The 25,233-nt window shown below is 36.7% G+C and overlaps 1 protein-coding gene across 4 annotated transcripts in view; it reads left to right on the top strand.

Annotated features, from left to right (window-relative positions):
- MSH3 (mutS homolog 3) overlaps nt 1–25,233 on the top strand; it is a gene marked incomplete at its 5' end in the record, with an annotated part of 207,246 nt that overhangs the window by 20,222 nt on the left and 161,791 nt on the right. For all 4 annotated transcript variants that reach the window (XM_079145550.1, XM_079145548.1, XM_079145549.1 and 1 more), the window contains 2 exons: nt 1,820–1,963; nt 5,373–5,539. In XM_079145550.1, the coding sequence (XP_079001676.1) occupies nt 1,820–1,963; nt 5,373–5,539 (311 nt within the window). The remainder of the gene's footprint in view (nt 1–1,819; nt 1,964–5,372; nt 5,540–25,233) is intronic.

Raw genomic sequence — 25,233 nt, 5'->3', positions numbered from 1 at the left:
ATCAGGTATTGTGATGCCTCCAGAATTGCTCTTTTTGTTCAGGATGTGGCCATTCTGGGTCTCTTATTCTTCCAAATGAATTTTTGAACTTTTTTTTCCTAGTTCTCTGAAGAATGTCATTGGTATTTTGGTGGGGATTGCATTGAATCTATATAATGCTTTGATAATATGGCCCTTGTTGTTTTCATTGTAGAGGTCTTTCACCTCCTTGGTTAAATTTATTCTCAAGTGTTTTTTTAAAATTTTTAAAATTTTCTTTCTTTTTTGAAGTTATTGCAAATGGGATAGTTTTCCTGATTTCTTTCTCAGAAGATTCATTCTTGTTCTATAGGAAAGCAATTGATTTATGTATGGTGTTATTGTATCGTGTTCTTGTATCTTGCTACTTTGCTAATTTTGTTTATAATCTCTAGAAGTCTTCTATTGGAGTTTTTTGAGTCTTCTAACATAGGATAATGTCATCAGCAGACAGAGATAATTTGACTTCTTTTTTCCTATTTATATCTTTTAATTTCCTTCTCTTGCCTGAATGCTCTGACTTGAATTTTATAGACTCTGTTGAATAGGACAGATGAGAGTGGACATCCTGGTCTTAATCCTGTTTTTAGAGAAAATGCTCTCAGTTTTTCTTTGTTCAGTATATTTACAATGTTGAGATCACTTCTTTTTGTCCCGGGTTTCTCTTGGTTTCCAGCATGAATGGGTTTCTTTGGTACCAGGAATTGAACCCAGGAGTACTTAACCACTGAGCCATATCCTTAGCTCCTTTTTGTATTTTATTAGACACAGGGTGTCACTGAATTCCTGAGGCTAAGTTGCTGAGACTGGCTTTGTACTTGTAATCCTCCTGCCTCAGCCTCCTGAGCTGCTGGGATTATAAGTGTGTGCCACTGTGCCTGACTGGGTGCTGGGCTTTGTCCAATGCTTATTCTGTATCTATTGAGATAATCATGTGATTCTTGTCCTTAAAATCTATTTATGTGGTGAATTCATTTATTGATTTGCGTTGAGCCAGCCTTGCATCCCTGATCATGGTGTACTATCTTTTTAATTTGTTTTTGAATGTAGTTTGCAATATTTTATTAAGAAATTTTGCACTGTGTTCATCAGGGATGTTGGTCTGTAAATTTCTTTCCTTGATATGTCTTTATCTGGTATCAGATATGTCTTTATTTGGTATCAGGGCGATACTGGTTTCATAGAATAAATGTGACAGTGTTCTCTCTCCTTTCTCTTATCTCCTGATGCTCAAATTGGATGTATCCAGACCAGCTTTTTCCAGAATTAGCTTTTACCCCTTGAGAATTTGATTAATGGACTCATGTTGTGCACGCACGCACACACACACACACACACACACACACACACACACGTGCGCGTGTGTTTCTATCTCTGGTTTTTAAAAATGTCTTTAAAAATTATTTTCTGGGAGCGTTAGGCATTTTAAAGGAAAATATTAGTTTATACTTAGTATATTTATGCTTTGACTTATAGGATCAAGCATTTTAGAATTAAGAATTCAAGTCTCAGCATCATCCAATTAAAGGTGATTAATATTTGGGCGTCCACAACATCTGATGTGTTCTCCTTGGGCTTTTGGAAGTGAGAAAATAATAGTTACCTGTCCTCAAGAACCTTAATTTCAGGGAAGAGAAGACATTCAGCTATGCGCATGGTAAATCAGAAGAATGTGCTGCATGGAAGATTTTTGCATAGAGCAAAAGTACTCAGAAAATGAACCATTATTTTAATGGAGAAAAATTAATTTTAAATATTAGTGGTACTTAAATGCATTATTTTTCTTTAATCACTATTACATGTGAATCCTCTAATCAAGCTGGATGATTCTGTAAATGTTGATGAGATCCTGACTGATACTTCTACCAGCTACCTTCTGTGTATCTATGAAAACAAGGAAAACATTAAGGACAAAAAAATGGGGAACATTTTCTTTGGCATTGTTGTAAGTACTTTGTAGGTGACAAGGAATGATAGATGTTCATGGTATCTCTAAACATGAGTCATCATGAATGGTTTATATTGAGGATATCTGATGAACTGTGCCTTGAAGTAAACTGGGAAGTATTTTCCTTATTAGATTATATATTAGATCACTAGTTACAGTTTTCTACTATGACTACTCAGCACTCTGCTATGGAAAGATCCAGATAGTTTTGGTGCATGTGCTCCAGGATTTTATGGTTGAAGGTAAATGGAATGATAGGCATAAATGTGGACAGTGCACACATAGAAGAATAAAACATGAAGCCAATCACATGCATGGGTGACAAGGGTTTTCTGGATTTCTTCTAGGGGCTTGAAATTAAACCTGAATGATTCTGTAACATCCTATCTAGATTTGGAGAAAGGGATAGAAGTGATATTTGACCAATATAAAACACCAGACTAAGTGTTAGGAATATTTATACCCAGCGTTTCAGATAAATAGAGCTCATGAATCTTTGTTTTCTTGGACTCGCCTTCTGGCAGTTTATGAATACATTTGCTCATTTACAGACCTACCTGGACCATGCTCAAAATCTTAGACTTTTTAAGTCCTTTCACAATTATTAAATACCCTTGGTCTGTTGTACATTAAGTAAAAGCAGGACTTATGGCCTGCTTTTTTTTTAACTTTTTTCTTTGCCTTTTTTTTAACTTCTACAGTCAGTGACGATATTAATAAATTCTTAAAACCTGAATGTCTCCAATGTGACTTTTTAAAAAAACATTTTAAAAATTGTCGGTGGACCTTTATTTAATTAATTTATTTATATGTGATGCTGAGAATCAAACCCAGTGCCTCACACATGCTAGGCAAGTGCTTTACCACTGAGCTACAACCCCAGAACCCTCCAATGTGACTTTTAATACCTTATTCTGTGTTACTCTGTGTTAACTTGGCATTTGCTTAACCAATAAGCTCAGGGAGTTAGCATTACTGTGGGGATTAGATGACTCTGATTTTGTTTTTCTTCCTTGAGAAGCACTTTTTATCTAACTGCAGACAGTTGAACCTGTCTACAAATAGTAAGGTTATTTGCTTTTAGATTTCAACATATGTTGTATGCTATTTTATATTTACCTGAAACTCAGTTTAAAGAACAGAGTTGACAATGTACAGTTCCTCCTTCATGCATTTAGAAATAACCTCTGTCCTACTGCCAAATCTAACCTTAGTGTGAACTGGGATATGGAAAAAAAAAATGAAAAGTGATAATTTACCCTGAGTGTTTTCTTGGGTCCTCTCTTGACCTCAGAAACCACTTTTGGGCTTATGAATACCCTGAACTCTGGGTCCACGCTCCACGTCCCTCCCGAACTCCAGGCGTCTGCATCCAAATTTGCATTAAGCAAGGGCACTCAGAATTTGCTGACTCCTCTAACTCAGTGGCTGAAATGGAGCTCAACTTCTTTTACTTCAGAACTGTTCTCCCTGGATTTTTCCCTACTGCGATGAGTATCACCCGTTCCATAGTCACAGCCTGAGAGTCATCTTTTGAGTACATCTTTTTGGCAGTGAGTCTAGAATCAAAGGCTTCATTATTGGAAACGACTGTGATGAGGCCCAGTGTCTTCAGTTTTGACAGTGGTTCTACACAGGCTGACTTTGGATTTCTTGATATCTTGTACCTTATAGAGTAGTGAAGTTTCAGGTACAATATAGACAATTTCTCCAGTTAAATTTAGCAGGAGACTATTTAGCTGGCTGATAGATTTGTTATTTGAACATCTTTAAGTGGCTTTTGTGAATGCGTGATTATAGATTGAGACATAAACTTAGATATGTATCTTGATGTACTGATAGTATGGGATACTATAGAAGGCCTTTGGGATAGAATTAAATTTCTTTTTAAAAAAAATTTAGTCTTTGAATTAAAGGATTTCTTTGAACTATAAATGAGATATTTAGAAAAATCATAAACTATTCAAATGAAAAATGAATAAAATAAATGGGCAGGGTAGCATAAGACAGTCACCCAGGTCAGGAACTATTAACTGCTACAACCTGTAAGGTCCCTGTGTGTCCCTTCACTCCAGAGGTGACTGTAATCCAGACTTTTGAGGTACTGATTTCCTTCTTTTTAGTTGTAGCTTTACCACCTTAAACTGTAAATGCAAATGTAAACACACTGTACATATTTTTTTAAATCTTGCTTCCTTTGTTTCCCATTTTGTGTGTGAGATTTATTTACATTTGTTGCTATAGATCCTATTGCATTTTATGGTCTGCAGTTTACTTATTCCTCTGTTGGTGGGTATATAGGTTGTTTCTAGTTTTTGATTCTACAAAGAATGCTGCTATACATATAAACATTTTTGTGCATGTCTTCTATTTATACATGCCTGAATTTCTTGGGAGTGTATATATATCTGGGGGAGGAATTGCTGAGTTACAGGATGTGGATATTTTCAGCTGTTTTTGAAAGTGTCAGTTGGTTGACCATCAACAGTATATGAGTGTAGGAATTAGTGAATCTCCCTCCTTATAGCCAGAGGAAGCTGTAACTCACCTTGTGTATCTCGTAAGTATCAGTGTGTAAGAGTGTGGCCTTGGAAATCAGACTGTGTGGGTCTGAATTCACCATTTATTACTCTGGGACCTCGGCTAAGTAACCTGACCTTTTTAAAAAAATGTTTTTTAGTTTTAGATGGACACAGTACCTTTATTGTATTTATTTATTTTTATGTGGTGCTAAGGATTGAGCCCAGTGCCTCACACTTGCTAGGTAAGTGCTCTACCATTGAGCCAGCCCTGACATTTTTTTTTTTTTTTACCTCTTCTAAACGGTAGTGTTTTCCTATTTGTTTTTTGGCGTGGGGTGATGGGGTATATTTAAGTTGTCATGGTTATTTCACTGGATAGACTATCCACTTGGGGTTCATGAGAATTATGCTTTTTATTTATTTGTCTATATAATTAAGTATATTTTTGAACATTTTGGTGGTCAGATTAGTAGGACCATATCATTTATTACATCTGTGATGATAGCTGCTGTTTGTACAGTACCTTATAGTTTCTTGAGCATTTACATGTTTTTTGACTTGATCCTTACAATAGCTCTATGAGGGAAATAGGCTGTTCATTTCCATTTTGGAGAGGGAAACTGAGACCCAAGTAGGGTTTGGTGACTTCTCATAGTCACTCCATCAGGTGCATTAGGTCTCGGGCCTGTACTCAGGGTGTCTTTTGAAACTCCCATGTAGTTTCTTTTAGTTCTGGGACTCTGACTTACTGAAGAGTCTTGAAGAATACACAGATTTTCAGACACTTTTAAAATGGAGTGTATCATCTTTACTATTTGCATGTGTTTAGCTATAACCGGAAGAAAATGTATTGTCCGTGATGTTACATTTGTGTTTGTTTTCAGGGAGTGCAACCAGCCACAGGTGAGGTTGTGTTTGATAGTTTCCAGGACTCTGCTTCCCGTTCAGAGCTGGAGACTCGGATATCAAGCCTGCAGCCCGTGGAGCTGCTACTTCCATCAGACTTGTCAGAGCAAACAGAGATGCTCATCCACAGGGTCACTGCTATTAGGTATGTTGGCATGTTGCTTGAAGCTAATGATTCTGAAACTTAGATTTAATAGCAAAGCAAAAACTGTTAGAGTTGTTAAAAATAGTTTTTTCTATAAAAATTTTATTTCAATGTAACTTTGAAAAAAATGGAAATAAGTTTTTTAAAATATAATTTTTATAAATTCCATTTCAAAATTGTATTTCAAAGTAATGGAAGTTTTCCAAAAGAAAATCTGTTTAATGTTGGACAATAGAATATGATAATTTTAAAGGGGTTTCTGATGTTATTTAATGCTCTCATTTGGTAATTAAGGGATGTATGATATTTCAGTATATTGTTTGGTGATTAATCTTCAGTTCTGGAGGTAGGGTTCATTTTTCAGAAAGCTTGTGTAGTTTTGAAAATTCTTTATCTGTGCTGTAAGTTTCAATTCAGGGCTGTGTCCAGTAGTTTTATTTATAATATCTAAGATCACATGATTTATTTATGAATTAGTGTACTGGGTACTGTGGCTAAAGAGAAAGAAAATGTGGTCATGATATGTGTCTGGCACAGTTGATAACCCAGTAGGAGAGGCAAGTGTGTACATACCTAACTATATTCATGAGGCATGATGTATTATGTACCAAACATGAAGGTAACTCTGTGTGGGGGATTCTGTACTGCCACTGGAGAGCAGCATGGTGGTAAAGTGACCAAAAAGTTGGCCTGGGGCTTGAGTGAAGAGGAAGTTGTATGTTGAGGTATTAGACTTTAGAACTAGACAAGAAAGCTCATAAGGATTTTCATTTAATAAGTTGTCAAAACCATTAGAAAATCAAAGTGATTTATTAAGTGAAGTTCCATATGTTTCTTTGTCCTTAAAGTTGAGTGTTAATTTCTATTTGAATGTAACTTCTGACAAAGTAGCTTTCATAGTTTGTTTTTTTGATTATAAAACAGACATATGTTCATTTAGAAGGAATCAGGAGTTACAAAAAGAAAGATAAAATAAGTCAAAATCGTATAACCCAGAGATAACTACATTTTGGTGTATTATTTATGTATATATGTGTGTATATATATATATACACACACACATACACATACACACACATATGTGTGTATGTATCACTTTTTTCATTTATGAACTTGGATTTGTATTGCAAAATCATTTTGGTATCCTGGTTCTTTTTGTTTGTTTGTTTGTTTTACTTAAAACTCCCCATATATTTTCTTTATTTTGGAAAACTTCAAGCATATAAAATTATTCAGAATAGTATAGTGACTACTCATGAACCCATCAACCAGCTTCAACACTTCTCAATTTGGAGCTGGACTTTTTTCATCTATCTCCCTCTGTCTTTAATTTATTTTGAAGCAAATCCTAGTAAACATCATTTTATGTGCTAATATTTCAGTAGGTACTCTTGAAGGCAAAATGATTGCCCAACACTTAGTTGTATAAATAGTCTATCTATCTTCCTTTTGTTATGTTGTATTCATTTTCTTTCAGTATTACAAATATTGCTGTGATGAATGTCTTCTGTATGTGTGGTGCATCTTTATTTCCTTAAGATAAATTCCTGAAAGTACAATCTCTAAGTCAGGGGGTGATGACTATATATTTATTAAGCTCTTGATTGCTTTTTAGGATTAATAATATTAATTTATATTTCCACCAGTATAGCATTAGAGGATTCTTTGAACCCATGCCAACATTGGGGGTAATCATTTAAATATTCTTAACCTTTCACATAGGTGAAAAATTCCACATTCGGTCCCCTTATTTTGTTCTTAATTCTTTTCTGTGTTCAAACTTGAATAATTAAAAGTCACATAATAAATTTACAAGGGGTACTACTTTTAGAAAGCTAAAATAATTAATAAAATCTCTAAAATTTTTTTTTCAGAAGTGGTCTTCTAAAGTTATATTTTTGATATTTCATGTTTGGCTTCATTTTTCTTCATAACTGAGTATTTGATTGACTTAGATTAATAGAGATTAAATTTGATCAGTTGCATTATCATGCTCATTTTCTCTCTTCTACTTCTACTTTATTATTCTTCTACAGAATAATAAAGGCAAAATTCAGTACAATGTCAAAGAACCCCACAGTAAAGACATTGCCAAAACTGAATTTTTGTTTGACAGGAACCATTGTCTGATGATATACATAAAAGTCCATTTCTCACATGAGATACAGAAGCCTGAATTTAACATATCAGAGACATTTTGGATGTTATATATGGATTTTACCAAACAATGATTACTTCTGTCTTGTTTTGATTTGTATTTCTTTGGTTAGCATTGGGAGTTTGTAGTTTTTCCTCTGTTTAGTAACTGTATGTAAATTTTCATTCTTTATAATTTTTCTTTTTACATCCTTTGTTCATTTTAGTTTTATTTGACTAGCAGTCAAAAGTTGGTATTTCTATGGAGTATCTATCTACAGCTAATTTATATCTATGGTCAGAGTGGAGCAGTAGAGATTCAAAAATCACAGGGTTGGCCTGGGGATATAGCTCAGTTGGTAGAGTGCTTGCCTTGTATGCACAAGGCCTTGGGTTCAAACCCCAGCACCAAAAAAAAAAAAAAAAAAAATCACAGGGTCAAACAGTGCAGACTCCTATGATTAGGATTAGATTGAGAAACTGGTTCTTCTCTTAGTGATTGAGTAAATTACTCAACAGTATTGCCCTTTATTGTCCTTTTCTTTAGGGGTGGTAAGTGTGCTTACCTCATGGGATTGCTGTAAGGATTAAATAAGTTTTTATAAGTAAAGGTGATTCAACCCTCGTCTCTTTTAACATTGCCTCTCCCCTATTCTTTCCTGGAACTTCTGTCATAAGTTTTTTGGACCTTCTTATTTTATTCTCTGTGCATGGTTCTTTATGGTGTAATTGTGTAAGTTCCTATCTATAGCTGTTTCTTATATCCTTTGGATTTTTCTCTTTCAAAATTAAAAGAATTTTGACACTTCTTTTAAAAAAATATTTTTATTATGTTTGAGTTCACTGTTTCTGCGTTGTTTTTAATAGACTATCTTGACCAGTTAAGTCCTCCATGTCTCTAGTCACATTCCTTTATTTTATACTTAAAGAGTTCTTTCCCCGTTCTGAAAGTACTTCATCTCTATTTCATGTTGGTCACTTTTTCTTTATATTACTTTACTCTGTGAGGTAAAATCCTACCATAATTTTCCTTCTAAATACTAGTGGTTCCATGTAGCATCCGTGAAGTTTAGCTTTATCAATCTGAGCCATAATTCTCAGACAAATTAAAAATAAAAAGAGTTTAGCCAGGTGCATAGGGAATAGTTTTAAGTAGGTATGAAATATATAACTTGCCAGAATTTTGCCATATTTACTACCAATAAACAGTAAAGCATTGAATTTTCAAGTATACAAGATGTTTTGTTTTTGGTGGTATCTTAGAACCCCTAGAATCCTCTTTTTTTCTTCTGCAGTATACCTAAAGGTAAAAAGAAGTTTTCATCAGTACTGGTTGATGTTTTATTAATATCGAAGACGTATGTATTAAAGCTATGTGAGAAAGACAAAAGAAATTGAATATCCGGAAGTATTAGTGTTTTTTTTTTTTGTTTTTTTTTTTTTTTTTTTTTTTTTATTCTTAACATTAACCACAAGAGGTCTCCAAAGGATTTTATGTTCTATGAATGGCAATTTAAAAGACCACTAAAACTTTACTTAACATTTATTTTTCTATCTTAAGGTATAGACTGACTGACGTTTTTAGTGTAGTGCCAGTGCCAGGGATTGAATCCAGGGGCATTTAACCACTGAGCTACAACCCAGTCTTTTTTTTTTTTTTTAAATATATATATTATATTTGTTCTAGTTGGACACAATACCTTTATTTTTATTTTTGTTTATTTTTATGCGGTGCTGAGGATTGAATCCAGTGCCTCACACATGCAAGGTAAGCACTCCATCACTGACCCACAATTCCAGCCCAGCCAAGGCTTTTCTGTTTTTTTGAGACAGGATCTTACTAAGTTGCTCAGGGCTTCACTAAGTTGCTGAGACTGACCTTGAACTTGTGATCCTCCTGCTTTAGCCTCCTGAGTTGCTGGGATTACCAGCATGCACTACAGGGCTGAGACTTATTTACTCACTATTACATTGTAATTTAGAACAAGTATTACAAGATCATAGTAAGCTAAGCTAGAATTATTATTTCTAAATAGTAATAAACCATGGTTGTTTATCTTTGTAAAATGTGTTTCAAAGATTTCACATAGGGTCTGAGGGAATCAGTCATTCTATTTTGCTACTCTTCCATTTGTTATAAAGATATATAAAGAGAAAATGGAAAGCCATGATTTTGAGCGCTGCGTTAACTTCAGTTAAGATTACTTTAGCTTAGAGATGTTTTATAAAACTAGTTGAGAGGAAAGATAAAAAGCAAAAACAATGTTATTTATAAATATTATTAATATTTACTAGTTCTTCATAAACTGATTTTTGAGGTAAGTAAGGTTAAACACAGCAGATGACTCTCAATATTGTGTTTAGAGAAATGAGAGGATCCTGGGCACTGTGATCTAGCCAAGGAAGGCTTTGTGGAGGAGGTGGGCTTGGATGGGGACATTTGCAGGGTGGAAGACTTGGAATTGGAAGAGGAGAGGAAAAAAGGCATGTTGTGTATGAATGCAAACAGTATGAACTCTGAGGCACACGGGTTAACAATAGGGAACTATGAAGACAATGATGAGACTTTCCTGATAAGGGAGAAACTTTCATGTTGAGAATCGAGGAAGAAAGTGTCCCGGAGGAAGAAATCCAGAGAAGTGGGTATGGACTCTTCATGGAAAGTCAGTAAGGTTTTGGGCATAGTTGAATTTTTGAAACTGAATACTTCCTCTAAGGGAAAAGTATACAGTGAGAAGAATAAGATCAAGGGGCTTGGGGAATGCCCGTAGTTGAGAATAGGAGGAAGAATGGAAACAGAAAGGAAGGGCATAAAGATTTGGGTAGAGAACTAGGACAAGGCAGGGATGTATAGTTATAATTTATCTGTTGCACTGATAATGGTGAATTAATTTTTTACAATATTGACTGTTACATTTCACTGAAACTACATCACATGTAGTAGTGCTAGCTTTTCTCCTCCTCCTCCTCCTCCTCCTCCTCCTCTTCCTCCTCCTCCTCCTCCTCCTCCTCCTCCTCCTTCTTGCTTCTTGCTTCTTATAGCTTTATACATAATAGGTTCATCCCGACAGACTCATACATGCATGGAAATCAATTTTGATTCATGATCCCTCCCTTTCCCTCTTGTACTCCCTCCCCTCTTCTCTTCTCCCTCCTCTCTCCCATTCTCTTTCCTTTGTTCTACTAGACTTCCTTTTGCTCAAGTAGATACTAGCTCTAACCAGTTGATGATCTATGAAAGAATGTCTTGCAGTTAGCAATCTGACCTTTGAAATAAATGCTTGAACATGTCAGTGTTTCTTCAAAGATAGGGTTGTATACTGCAGATTTAGAGAAAGCACTGAAATGCTACATTATTGAAATAATCACATCATCTATGATTTAATTCAAACCATTACCTAACATGATGTTTTTATATTGAAAATGCGAATCATCTGAATGTCATTTATGATGACAGGTACTTGATATTATTGTTGCAACATTTTAATTTTGTATTCTTATTAATTTAACTACTAGAGACTACTTACCACTTTTTGTTGTTGTACTTTGATTTTCAAATTCTTAATGGAAAATGTTTACTAGTTTTAGTTTCAAATTGAAGTTATATTGTGAGACTGTGTTCTTAATAGGAGCTGTTATGTGGACTAGTTGGCTGAAGTCCAACTTCTTTCTAATGTTATTATTTGAGTTCAGTATTAGTTAAAAAATACCAAGTCTTTTTGAAGGATGGGGGAAAATGGAGGTTTTACTCATTAACTTGGTTAATAATATGAAATGTTATTAAGTGGCCAGTACTTAATGGTACCAATTTAGTAATTGCAATGTTCCAATTTGTTCTATCAAATTTAATAAGTTCAATTCCTTGGGCTTATATGAGGTCATCTCAATATGATTCTGAGGTATTAAGGAGCTAAGTAAATGAAGAATGCTGTTCTAAACACTGAGTAGCATACTGATATGAATATCACACCCCTAAATTTTATGGGAAAGTGAGGCTGGATAAAGTGAGGGCATTCTGGGGAGTGTGAACACAGAATGGAACAAGGGAATTGCAGGTCAGCTGGAAAGTCAGGTGTGTGTGGATGAAGAGTGGCCAGGCACATGCTAACATATAAGAGATGCTCAGTGAGTATTTGTTGAAATGTTTGTATGTTTAAGGCAAAGAGGAATACTGGAGTTTTTCATTGAGGAGGCTGGGCACTAGTGGGAATTTATATTGATGTTTCTCAAAGTTGGCCTACCCACTCCTTTTACGGATGTTTATTATTTTGTGTTAGAGTTTTTTCTTTTACATTTGTTAAATTGTAACTTAAAAAATTACAGAGGCAATGTGTTTGATATATAAGTGAGAAAATGTGTATTTTAAAGGAAAAATGATTTTTGTTAACTACCTCAGGATTTAAATATTTAAAAACTTAAAACCTAGTGCTTTACTTTATACCTTTTTTTACAGCAGTATGGTAAAAGAGAATCAAGTCAATCAAATGTAAATAAGACTCAAGTCAAACTAATATAAATAAGTAGTTGTTTATTGTAAAGAATGTTGTTCTGCTACTGAAAATAAAATGTTCCTCACTATTGGAATAATATACCTCAACTGAGAATTAGGCTCTTTTTTTTTTTTTTTTTTTTTTTTGTCTTTATGTTTTTGTTTTTTAGTTTTTTAGACCATTTCTAGGTCTACAAGTTTAGCAAAATTGAGAGGAAGGCATAGAGATTGACCATATGTCTCCATTCCCCACACATCCACACATGTATAGCCTCCCCCATTATCAGCATCCTTCCTAAGTGGGAAGATTGTTTTCAACATTCTTGTGCTATTATGCGTTGTGTAAAGACTCAATTCATCACCTTTTTCTCTTTTTGAGCTATACTTTGACTTAAGTGGTTTGCCTTCCACTTTGTGCAAGCATACCACTTTAGTTTTAAGACTTGTTTTTTTTCCCCATTAAGCATTGACAATTAAAGTGTTATAACTAATATGAACTTAAATGTAAAAACAGGTGCAGGAATTGAAGCATCTAGCAGCATTCATTTTAAAAGTTGGTAATCAAGGGGATCTAGGGCAGTGTTTTTCCAATTGAAGGTAATGAAATCAATTTGATAGTCATTAACACTGACAAAAATAGAATAGGATATAGAGTAGTGCACACATGTGGTAAAGGTGGGTATTTTATGAAATCTTTTTTCAGTTTTATCTGTGTATAATTTCTTCAACTATATGCGTGTCTTCTAATCCTTTTTCCAATCATATTTATAATGATCCAAGAAAAGAGTCAAATCCCTAATTTAATATATTAATTAAATGTAATTTATAAATGTTGTATGGTGATTATTTCATATTACCCAGAAGACTATTTTTAAATAACACAACTGAAAGGTAGTGAATTATGAAAGACTAATATATTAAAAATTCTAAAGATGACATGATTTGCTGATCATATAGTACCTACATAGACTATCCAGAAGTGACAAATTATTTGAGGTAATCAGAATTCAGCAAAGTCATTAAATATAATACAATTTATAAAATTCAAGTGTTTAATACAGTAGCAACAGTTTTTTTTTTCCTGATGTTCTAAGCAGCTTTCTGTTTTCCTGGTGTCCTGTTTACTTCCTTTTATTCCTTTTTGTTGAGAGAACTTCCATTAATTATCCTTTTAGAGGAGGTCAGCTTGTGACATTCTCTTAGTTTTCCTTCATCTGAAAATGTCAGTTTCTCCTTCATCTTGAAAGACTTTTTTTTTCTGCCAGTTGTGGGATTCTGGGTTTACATTCTTTTCTTTCAGCACTTGAGAAATATCATGCCCTTTCTTCTGATCTTCATGGTTTCTCATGAGAAAGCCACTGTCTTTCAAATTGATTTCCCCCCACAGTTAAATTATAATTTCTTTCCTGCTATTTTCAAAATTTTACTTTGTTTTCAGGATTTTAATTATGATGTGTCTTGGCATGGAGATCTTTGGTTTTATTCTGTTTGGAGTTCACTCAGTTTCTTGAATCTGTACATTTATATTGCCAATTATGTGAATTTTCCTCCCTCCCTCCCTCTCCCTCCCTCCCTTCTTCTCTTCCTCCCTCCCTCCCTCCCTCCCTCCCTCCCTCCCTTCCTTCCTTCCTTCTGTCCTTCTCTTTTCTTCTCTTTTTTCTCTTTCTTCTCTTTCTTTCTTTTCAGCCTGCTGTCTGTCTTCTCTCCTTCCAGGATGCTGATAAAAGGAATGTTAGATTTTTGTTTTGTTTTGTTTTAGTCCTGTAGGCCTTGAGGATTTCTTTTCTTCTCTTTCTTTTTTGTTTTCGTTTTTGGTCTGTGTTCTCTGTTGTTCAGATTGGGTTATTTCATTTGTTTGTTCCATTTTCCAGTTCACTGATAATTTCCTTTGTCCTCTCTATTCAGCTGTTGATTCCATCCATTGTACTTTTTGTTTTGGTTATTGTATTTTTTGTTTCTAAAATTTTTATTTGGTTTTTCACTATGTCCTCTCTTTGCAGAGAAGTTTTCCTTGCCTTGTCTTTTATCTTTCCATTTGTTTTAGGCATATATATTTTGCTGTTAAAGCATTTTTATTGTGGCTGTTTTAAAAGCTTTGCCAGATAATTCTGACAATTCTGTTTTCTTGATTTGACTGTTGATTGTCTTTTTTAATCCAGTTTGAGATCTTCCTGTTTTTTCCTTCTTCATGCTTTTAAAAATGTGGATCTTATCCAGGCCTTCCAATTTAGTGTGCTTTCTCTGATGCTACTTGAGCAGGATATAGGTGTGCTGCCTCATTATTGAAAGGTGGTCAATAATGAAGTGTGGGTTCCCTACATGGCCTCTCTTATTACCTGATTGTGATGGGTGCCTATTGTTCCTGCTGGATGGGGTGGGAGTTCTAGCTCCTCATGTGGTTACCATCAGTTCTTCTCTGACATATCCTTGTCAGACAGGGAGAGGAGCCTCATTACTACTGGGTGGGAATGGAAGCCCAAGCTCCCTACGTGGTCTCCTCAGATACCGTGGGGGTTAAGGACTCCTTCCTGGCCAGTGAGGATGAGCATCTTGGTTTCTTTCTTGTTGTTCTCTGACATAATTAGCAGGGGGTTTGGAGTACTTCACTTCATCCCCATGAGAGTCGAGGTCTAAGTGCCCTTCAGCCTCTGCTAGCACAGGTAGAAGTGAGACCATGGGATTTTATGTAACCTTTGGTTAGTTATTGTCTAGAAGTTTTCTCTTTTTAAGCTGCCTTTTCCTGTGTTTTTCTAGAAACAAAAGATTTTGTGGGACCTTTTTTTGTGTGTGTGTGAGGTGTGTCTGCCCTGTTGACCTTTCTAGATTGTTGGCCTCTTAGCTCCAACTTTGGGTTAAATATGAAAAATAAACCTGGGGAATTCACCATTGTGCCATTCCTCAGATTCCAAGTTTCCCTGCTGGTCTACTTTCTCTGCCTTTCAGAGTTGTCTTATCTTTTGTTTTTTTCTTGGCAGGGCTGGGGGACTGAACCCAGGGCTTACACATGGTAGGCAAGTGCTCCACCACTGAGGTATACCCCTAGCCCCCTAATATTTGTTTTTTTATGTAACATTCAGGAAGCTGTACTTAGTGGGAGGAATAGAAATAGGAAAAAATAGATCTGTTCCTTCTTCCTGGAGCAGACATCCTCTGGTCATAATCTTATTTTAGTGATTATGCATAAATGAATAAATCTTTCTTTGATGTTCTTTTTTTTTTGTTGGTATATGGAATTGAACTCAGGAGTGCTTAACCACTGAGCCACATCCCCAGCCCTTTTTTATATTTTATTTAGAGGCAGGGTCTCACTGAGTTGCTTAGGGCCTCACTAAGTTGCTCAGGCTGTCTTTGAACTCACAATCTTCCTGCCTTAGTCTCCCAAGCTGCTGGGATTATACCTGTGCACCACTGCGCCTGGCTCTTTTTTTTTTTTTTATATACATTTTTTTTTAGTTGTTGATGGACTTTTATTTTGTTTATCAATATGCAGTGCTAAGAATTGAACCCAATGCCCCACACATGCTAGGCAAGTGCTCCACTTGCCTGAACAACTCCAGTTCACTCTTTGATATTCTTTTAATCTAAATTAAAATTAGTGCTTTGGTAATGCTAATGTGTAAATATTTACTGCAGTCAAATTTAATTGTGGGTGAATTGGATTAAAAGGAAACTATCTTTTTGGGACTTTTTTGTAATTTTAGTTGTAATTTAATTTTATATTTTTAGAATCACTTGAAGATTAAGGATGTTAGATTTTTTTTTTATTTTTTAAGCACAATCAGTTGGGGAGAAGGTTGTTGTCTCATTCTTGGTAAATCTAAGAATTTGAAAAGTAACAGTAAAAGTTTGCCAGCTCTCCATCATGTGATTAGGTCATATTACCTTCTTATAAAGTTATCCTGTCTTGGTTATTGAACACAGAAAATTAAGTATAAATATTAAAAATCAGAAGTATATGAATGAACCTCAATACCAAGTGGATTCAGAGAGCCCAGAGAAAGGCATAAACCATGTACAGAGTCTTAGGTTAAAAGGGGAATGGCCCTGACGTAGGAAAGGTGCCAGATTGAGTTACCCAGGGCATTGGCCACCACAGGTAGAGCTGTGTTGTACTTGGTTTATGTACCTCAGTAGAATTTTAAGTGATTTACAAATAAACATATTTTACTTTTGTAGTTAAATATATACTTAAGATATATTAAAAACATATAATTAGTGAATCAAACCTGTGATTTCATAAATTTTTATGGTATAGAAAGATTCCTAAGTTGGTATTTGAGTTAAAAACCTGAGTTGATTTAACAAGAACTATCAGATTATAGTGTCGTTTTTACAAATGTGACATTACTGAAGGTGGAGGGGGAATGGCTGAAATTAGGGAATGTATTGGAATGCATGGCAGGGCAATCTATATCACATTTACCTGCTTGTTATTTAGTTTCCATGTGTTTTTTTGGGTTAAATCTAATGTATATTAGATTTATAATGTATATTAATGTATATTAGATTTAATGTATATATATATTTTTTTTTTTTAATTGTAAACAAATGGGATACATGTTGTTTCTCTGTTTGTACATGGCGTAAAGGCATACCATTTGTGTAATCATAAATTTACATAGAGCAATGTTGTTTGATTCATTCTGTTATTTTTTTCCCTTCCCCCCACCCCTCCCACCCCTCTTTACCCTCTATACAGTAGTTCCTTCCTCTATACTTGCCCCCCTCCCTAACCCTAACACTAACCCTTCCCTCCCCCCCATTATGTGTCAACCTCCACTTATTAGCGATATCATTCGTCCTTTGGCTTTTTGAGATTGGCTTATCTCACTTAGCATGATATTCTCCAATTTCATCCATTTGCCTGCAAATGTCATAATTTTATCATTCTTTATGGCTGAGTAATATTCCATAGTATATATATACCACAGTTTCTTTATCCACTCATGGATTGAAGGGCATCTAGGTTGGTTCCACAGTCTGGCTATTGTGAATTGAGCAGCTATGAACATTGATGTGGCTGTATTTCTGTAGTATGCAGATTTTAAGTCCTTTGGGTATAGGCCAAGGAGTGGGATAGCTGGGTCAAATGGTGGTTCCATTCCAAGTTTTCTAAGGAATCTCCACACTGCTTTCCATAGCGGCTGCACTAATTTGCAGCCCCACCAGCAGTGTATGAGTGTACCTTTCTCCCCACATCCTCGCCAACACCTGTTGTTGCTCGTATTCTTGATAATCGCCATTCTAATTGGGGTGAGATGGAACCTTAGGGTGGTTTTGATTTGCATTTCTCTTATTACTAGAGATGTTGAACATTTTTCCATATGTTTGTTGATTGCTTGTAGATCTTCTTCTGTGAAGTGTCTATTCATTTCCTTAGCCCATTTGTTGACTGGACTGTTTGAATTCTTGGAGTAGAGTTTTTTGAGTTCTTTATAGATTCTGGAGATTAGTGCTCTATCTGAAGTATGATTGGCAAAGATATTCTCCCACTCTGTAGGCTCTTTCTTCGCATTGCTGATAGTTTCCTTTGCTGAGAGAAAGCTTTTTAGTTTGAATCTATCCCAGTGGTTGATTCTAGCTTTTATTTCTTGTGCTATGGGAGTCCTGTTAAGGAAGTCTGGTCCTAGACCAACAAGATGAAAATTTGGACCTACTTTTTCTTCTATAATCTGCAGGGTCTCTGGTCTGATTCCGAGGTCCTTAATCCATTTTGAGTTTAGTTTCGTGCATGGTGAGAGATATGGGTTTAGTTTCATTCTGTTGCATATGGATTTCCAATTCTCCCAGCACCATTTGTTGAAGAGGCTATCTTTTCTCCATTGCATATTTTTGGCCCCTTTGTCTAGTATGAGAAAATTGTATTTATTTGGGTTTGTGTCCGTGTCCTCTATTCTGTACCATTGATCTACCTTTCTATTTTGGTACCAATACCATGCCGTTTTTGTTACTATTGCTTTGTAGTAGAGTTGAAGATCTGGTATTGCAATACCCCCTGTTTCACTCTTCCTGCTAAGGATTGCTTTAGCTATTCTGGGTTTCTTATTCTTCCAGATGAATTTCATAATTGCCTGCTCTATTTCTGTAAGGTACGTCATTGGGATTTTAATTGGAATTGCATTGAATTTGTATAGCACTTTAGGTAGTATGGCCATTTTGACAATATTAATTCTTCCTATCCAAGAACATGGAAGATCTTTCCATCTTCTAAGGTGTTCTTTAATTTCTTTCTTTAGTGTTGTATAGTTCTCATTGTAGAGGTCTTTCACCTCTTTTGTGAGATTGATTCCCAAGTATTTTATTTTTTTCGAGGCTATTGTGAATGGGGTAGTTTTCCTAATTTCTCTTTCTGAAGATTCATCACTTATGTATAAAAATGCGTTGGATTTATGGGCATTGATCTTGTAACCTGCTACTTTACTGAAATCACTTATGAGTTCTAAGAGTTTTCTGGTGGAATTTCCAGGTTCCTCTAAATATATAATCATGTCATCAGCGAACAGGGATAGTTTGAGTTCTTCTTTTCCAATTCGTATCCCTTTAATTTCTTTGGTTTGTCTAATTGCTCTGGCCAGAGTCTCAAGAACGATGTTGAATAGAAGTGGTGAAAGAGGGCATCCCTGCCTTGTTCCAGTTTTTAGGGGGAATGCTTTCAGCTTTTCACCATTTAGAATGATATTAGCCATGGGCTTAGCATAAATGGCCTTTACAATATTAAGGAATGTTCCCACTATCCCTATTTGTTCTAGTGTTTTGAGCATGAAGGGGTGCTGTATTTTATCAAATGCTTTTTCTGCGTCTATTGAAATAATCATGTGATTCTTGACTTTAAGTCTATTAATATGGTGAATTACGTTTATTGATTTCCTGATGTTGAACCAACCTTGCATCCCTGGGATGAAACCCACTTGATCATGGTGCACTATCTTTTTAATATGTTTTTGTATGCGATTTGCTAAAATTTTGTTGAGAATTTTTGCGTCGATGTTCATTAAGGATATTGGTCTGAAATTTTCTTTCCTTGATGAGTCTCTGTCTGGTTTAGGTATCAGTGTGATATTGGCTTCATAGAATGAGTTTGGGAGGGTTCCCTCCTCTTCTATTTTATGGAATACTTTGAGAAGTATTGGAATGAGCTCTTCCTTAAAGGTTTTGTAGAACTCGGCTGAGAACCCATCTGGTCCCGGACTTTTCTTTGTTGGTAGGCTTTTGATGACTTCTTCTATTTCAGTACTTGAAATTGGTCTATTTAAATTGTTTATGTCCTCCTCATTCAGTTTAGGCAATTCATATGTCTCTAGAAACCTGTTGATGTCTTCGAAATTTTCTATTTTGTTGGAGTATAGATTTTCAAAATAGCTTCTAATTATGTTTTGTATTTCCATCCTGTCTGTAGTGATATTTCCTTGTTCATTCCGAATTTTAGTGATTTGGGTTTTCTCTCGTCTTCTCTTTGTTAGTGTGGCTAAAGGTTTATCAATTTTGTTTATTTTTTCAAAGAACCAACTATTTATTTTGTCAATTTTTTGTATTGTTTCTTTTGTTTCAATTTCATTGATTTCAGCTCTGAGTTTAACAATTTCCTGTCTTCTACTACTTTTGGTGCTGTTCTGTTCTTCTTTTTCTAAGGCTTTGAGCTGTAGTGTTAGGTTGTTTATTTGTTGAGTTTTACTTCTTTTATTAAATGCGCTCCATGAAATAAATTTCCCTCTAAGTACTGCTTTCATAGTGTCCCAGAGGTTTTGATATGATGTTTCTTTGTTCTCATTTACCTCTAAGAATTTTTTAATTTCCTTCTTAATATCTTCTGTTATCCATTCATCATATAATAGCATATTGTTTAACCTCCAGATGTTGGAATAGTTTCTGTGTTTTACTCTTTCATTTATTTCTAACTTCAATCCATTATGATCTGATAGAATACATGCTAGTGTCTCTATCTTCTTGTATTTGCTAACATTAGCTTTGTGGCATAATATATGGTCTATTTTAGAGAAGGATCCATGTGCTGCTGAGAAGAAAGTGTATTCACTCTTGGTTGGATGGAATATTCTATAAATGTCCGTTAAGTCTAAATTATTGATTGTGTTGTTGAGATCTATGGTTTCTTTGCTCAATTTTTGTCTGGAAGATCTGTCCAGTGGTGAGAGCGGCGTGTTAAAATCACCTAGTATTATTGTGTTGTGGTCTATTTGGTTTCTGAAATTGAGAAGGATTTGTTTGACATACATAGATGAGCCACTGTTTGGGGCATAGATGTTTATGATTGTTATATCTTGCTGATTTATGCTTCCCTTAAGCAGTATGAAATGACCTTCTTTATCCCTTCTGACTAACTTTGGCTTGAAGTCCACATTATCGGAAATGAGGATGGATACTCCAGCTTTTTTGCTGAGTCCATGTGCATGGTATGTTTTTCCCCATCCTTTCACCTTTAATCTATGGGTATCTTTTTCTATGAGGTGAGTCTCTTGCAGGCAACATATTGTTGGATCTTTCTTTTTAATCCAGTCTGCCAGTCTATGTCTTTTGATTGATGAATTCAGGCCATTAACGTTCAGGGTTATTATAGAGAAATGATTTGGTTTCCCGGTCTTTTGGTTCATTTTTAAAATTTTGTTTATTTATTTGTTTGACACAACTTGTTTCCTCCTTTATTTGACAATTCCTTTAGGATAATTCCTCCCTTTGCTGATTTGCTTCTTTGTTTTTCATCTCTTCCTCATGGAATATTTTGTTGAGAATGTTCTGTAATGCTGGCTTTCTTTTTGTAAATTCTTTTAGCTTTTGTTTATCATGGAAGGATTTTATTTCATCGTCAAATTTGAAGGTAAGTTTTGCTGGGTATAAGATTCTTGGTTGGCATCCATTTTCTTTCAGGGCTTGAAAAATGTTGTTCCAGGACCTTCTAGCTTTTAGGGTCTGGATTGAAAAATCTGCTGATATGCGTATTGGTTTCCCCCTGAATGTAATTTGGTTCTTTTCTCTCACAGCCTTTAAAATTCTGTCTTTATTTTGTATGTTAGGTATTTTCATTATAATGTGCCTTGGTGTGGGTCTGTTGTAATTTTGTGTATTTGGAGTCCTGTAAGCCTCTTGAACTTGATTTTCCATTTCATTCTTCAGATTTGGGAAATTTTCTGATATTATTTCATTGAATAGGTTGTTCATTCCTTTGGCTTGTTTCTCTAGGCCTTCCTCAATCCCAATAATTCTTAAATTTGGCCTTTTCATGATATCCCATAGTTCTTGTAGATTCTGTTCATGATTTCTTACCATCTTCTCTGTTTGTTCAGCTTTGTTTTCAAGGTTAAATATTTTGTCTTCAATGTCTGAGGTTCTGTCTTCCAGGTGTTCTATCCCATTGGATATGCTTTCTATGGAGTTCTTAATTTGGTTTATTGTTTCCTTCATGTCAAGGATTTCTGTTTGGTTTTTTTTCAATATCTCTAACTCTTTATTGAAATGATCTTTTGCTTCCTGTATTTGCTCTTTTAACTGTCGATTGGTGCGATCAATCAATGCTTGCATTTGCTCTTTCATCTCATCATTCAATGCTTGCATTTGCTCTTTCATCTCCTCGTTTGCTTCTCTGATCATTTTAATTATGTACATTCTGAACTCCTTTTCTGTCATTTCTTCTGCCATGCTGTCATTGGGTTTTATTGATGTAACATCTAGATTTGTTTGCAGCATTTTCTTTCCTTGTTTTCTCATGTTGTTCAGATATCAGTGGACCGCTGAGATATTGCAGATTTCCTCTGTTGATTTACAATGACCCTGAAGATTTCTATATATATCCCCTCTTAGCCTTCAGTAGGCTGAAGTCTTGGAGGAGGTTGATAATGCGGTGCTCCACAAGGAAGCTGCCTCTCTAGGAGTGGTGGCCTTCAGGTGGGGTATATTCCCTGCTAGTGGGCAGAGGTGCCTCCACTTGTTGACCAATGGTCATCCAAAGGGGACCTAGGCTGTGGGCTGAGGCAAGGCCTGTTTGGGCCTGAGCCTCTGGTTTTACCGTCCTTGTGGGAAACCTCACCCAGCAGGGAAGACTCACCCGGTGGGGAGGTCTCGCTGGTCAGTTTCCTCCTAGAGGTTCCCCTCAATTTACATCTACTGCCTGGGCTGGGCTGCCTTCCTCTGCAAAGTTTCCAGGGGCCCGGCCCTACCTCCTGGGCCTGGGAGCCTCACCCTTCGCAGATGAATCTCCTTAGGCTGCCCCTCCTCAGAGAATTTGCCCATAGGCCTGGAACCTTCGCTCCGCCCTAAGCCTGTCTCTGTGCGGCTCTTCCACCCAGAAGCCTCCTAGATCCTGGGACCCTGTTCTGCACCTAATCGCCTGGCTGCGTGGCCCCTCCTCTGAGCAGCCACCTGTGGCCCCGAACAATCGCTCTGAGTCCCAGAGACCCGCCACAGGCCTCTTCCTCCAGACAGCTGCCCAGTATGCCGGTGCGGTCACTAGGAGTCCAAGAAACTCACTTCGTGCCTCCTCCTCCCACCAACCACCCGTAGCCCGGGGCAATCAATCACTCCGAGTCGAAGTGACCCTGCCCGTTCCTCCTCCTTCTCCAGATAACCCCCCGGGTGTTCAGGAGCAGTCCCTCTGAGTGGCTCTGAATCCACGTGACCCGCTGCACGGGTCCTCTGGGCCACCGCCCGGAGCTCTGGTGTGGTCCCTCAAGACCAAGCGTCCCACCACGCTTCTCCTCCAGGCAGCCCCCCTGTGTTCAGGAGCTGTCACTTTAAGACCAAATAACTCACCACTCGCCTTCTCCTCTGAGCAGCCGCCTGGAGCGCTAATGCAGTCACTGCGAGTCCAAAGGACCCGCCGCGCTCCTTCTCCTCCTTCTCCTACTCCTCCGGGCAGGCCCCGGGGTTCAGAAGTGGTCAGGGTCCAAACAGCTCGCCACGCAGCCCCTTCTCTGGCAACCGCCTGTAGTTCCCGTATAGTCGCCCGAATCCAAGCGGCTGCTCCTCTTCCTCCTCGTCCTCAGGGCAGGCCCCGGGGTTCAGAAGCGTCGTTCTGATTCCAACCAGCTCGCCGCGCGGCTTCTCCTCTGGCAACCGCCTGCAGCTCTGGCGCAGTCTCTCCGAATCCAAGTGGCCACGCTCCTCTCCACCTCCTCAGGGCAGGCCCTGGTGTCCTGAGTCCACACAGTTCTCCCCGCCTCTCCTCCCCCGGGCAGCCGCCGGAGCCCCAGTGGCTGCTCCGAGTCCCAGCGCTGTGCCGACCGGCCTCCTCTATGGCGCTCCAGCGGGGGGAGGGGCGTCTCGCCGGCAGTTCTACTTCACAAAGTTTCCTGCGTTCCGGGACCCCCGTCCCATCCGGGATGCCCCCCCAGGGGGTGAGAGTCACCCGGCTACTTTGAGTTGGTCCCAAGCATCTCAATATCTCCTCTCTTGAATCCTGAGTTCTGGAGCAACACGTAATGCAGCCACCCTCTAGGCCGCCATCTTGAAAACCCCCTTAATGTATATATTGTTCGAATATTAAAAAAATTCCAAACTCATGATGTAGAGAAAGATAGATGATAAATTTGTGATCTAAAAGGGCATTTAAGCACTTGAAAATGGGCTATTCTCCATTGGCTTACCTCACAGGTGTGCGCTACCACTCCTGGCTCTTTTCCTATTAAGAAAAATTTCAGTATTGACAGATGGTTCCAGTAGAATCTTATTTTACTGTTAATCCTGTGAGTTGAATATGATTATATATTCATTCATGCATTCATCCTTAGAAACATTTATTGGGTGCTATAAGCCAAGTTTATTACTAGGTGGTGAAAATGAATATGATTCTTACCTTCTGGATTCTTGCAGCCTGGAGAGGAAGGTAGGAGTGGAAACAAACCAGTAAGGAAGGGCTGATTGTGAAAGTCTTAAAGAGTCCCTTCTAGTATGGGAGCAACAAGGTTTGCCCAAAGGAGTCAGGCAGAGTTTTCCTGAGGAGTATGGTAAAACTGAGACTGGCAGAATCATGGTCAGTTGGATGGAAGTCTTTAGGGAATAAAACTTGTTGGTTGGGCTGTTCTGCATAAACACAGTGGTCTGAGGTAGGACAGAGGTGGACTTTGGAGGAAAAAGGGTGGAAAGTGGTTAAAGAATCAAGGTGAAAGAAACAATGGAGAGAAGATAAGGGGTTGAATAAAGGGTTTTATGTGAAAAAGACTGAGATGAGATGGCTGGTGATGGGAACAGTATCATAGAGGTCTTTTGTGTCCCAGCACCTACCATTGTAGCTCATGTACAGTACTTTATGTGCTTGATAATGAATGACTAAATAAGTGACATTTTGAATAAGAAAAATAATGGATCTCTCCTATTTTTTTTTTTTTTAAGAAAAATGATTTGCCTTTTATAAACATAGAAACGTATTAGCTGGAAATTCATTAAAATGTGTGATGGTCAGTGTATAGTTACATGGGATACATATAGCCAACTCATTTACTTCTCTTGGGAAGACTTTATTAACTTTCTATCATTTTCTTTCCATTATTTTCATTCTTTAAAATTAGAAAAATTACTTTAAATTAGTTTAAGCATCCTGACATTTCTTTGATTATTCTCTTACAGTAGTTATTAATGGAAGCTACGTGGTTAAATTATGATTAAGGAGTTAAGTAACTATTTTAAAGAATGATGTTGGTCATAACTGGGCCTCAGTCCCATCTCTGGCACTTGAAACCTTTTTTGTTGTGATCTTAGGAAATTATTATTTTCTCTCTATATTCTTGTTCATTTTCTTTTGTAGAGTAGAAGGTGAAAATAAAGTTGAGTCCTTTGTTATTTTACTTTTTTATGTTTATTAGACAATAATTTTACTTAGCTGTTTAGAAAATCCAGAATTAAAAAATTGATTGCGTTACAGAGATGGCAGTGGATTAAATAACAGAAATAAATTTCATACACAGTAGGAAAATGCTTGTCTCTAGGAAACACTTGGAGAGGAAGTATTCTTAAGAAGTATTAAAAATCTGTTTTATATGCATTTTCTTTTAAAAAAATTTTATCTGTTTCTTTCCAAGAGGAAGTGCCATTGTATTTTTAATATTTGAAACTGATTTTTTTTTGT

This window comes from Sciurus vulgaris, assembly GCF_902686455.1.
Source record: "Sciurus vulgaris genome assembly, chromosome: 6".
Classification (NCBI taxonomy): domain Eukaryota; kingdom Metazoa; phylum Chordata; class Mammalia; order Rodentia; family Sciuridae; genus Sciurus; species Sciurus vulgaris.
Note: the sequence above shows the minus strand (reverse complement) of the source record. Positions and strands in the feature narration are given on the sequence as shown.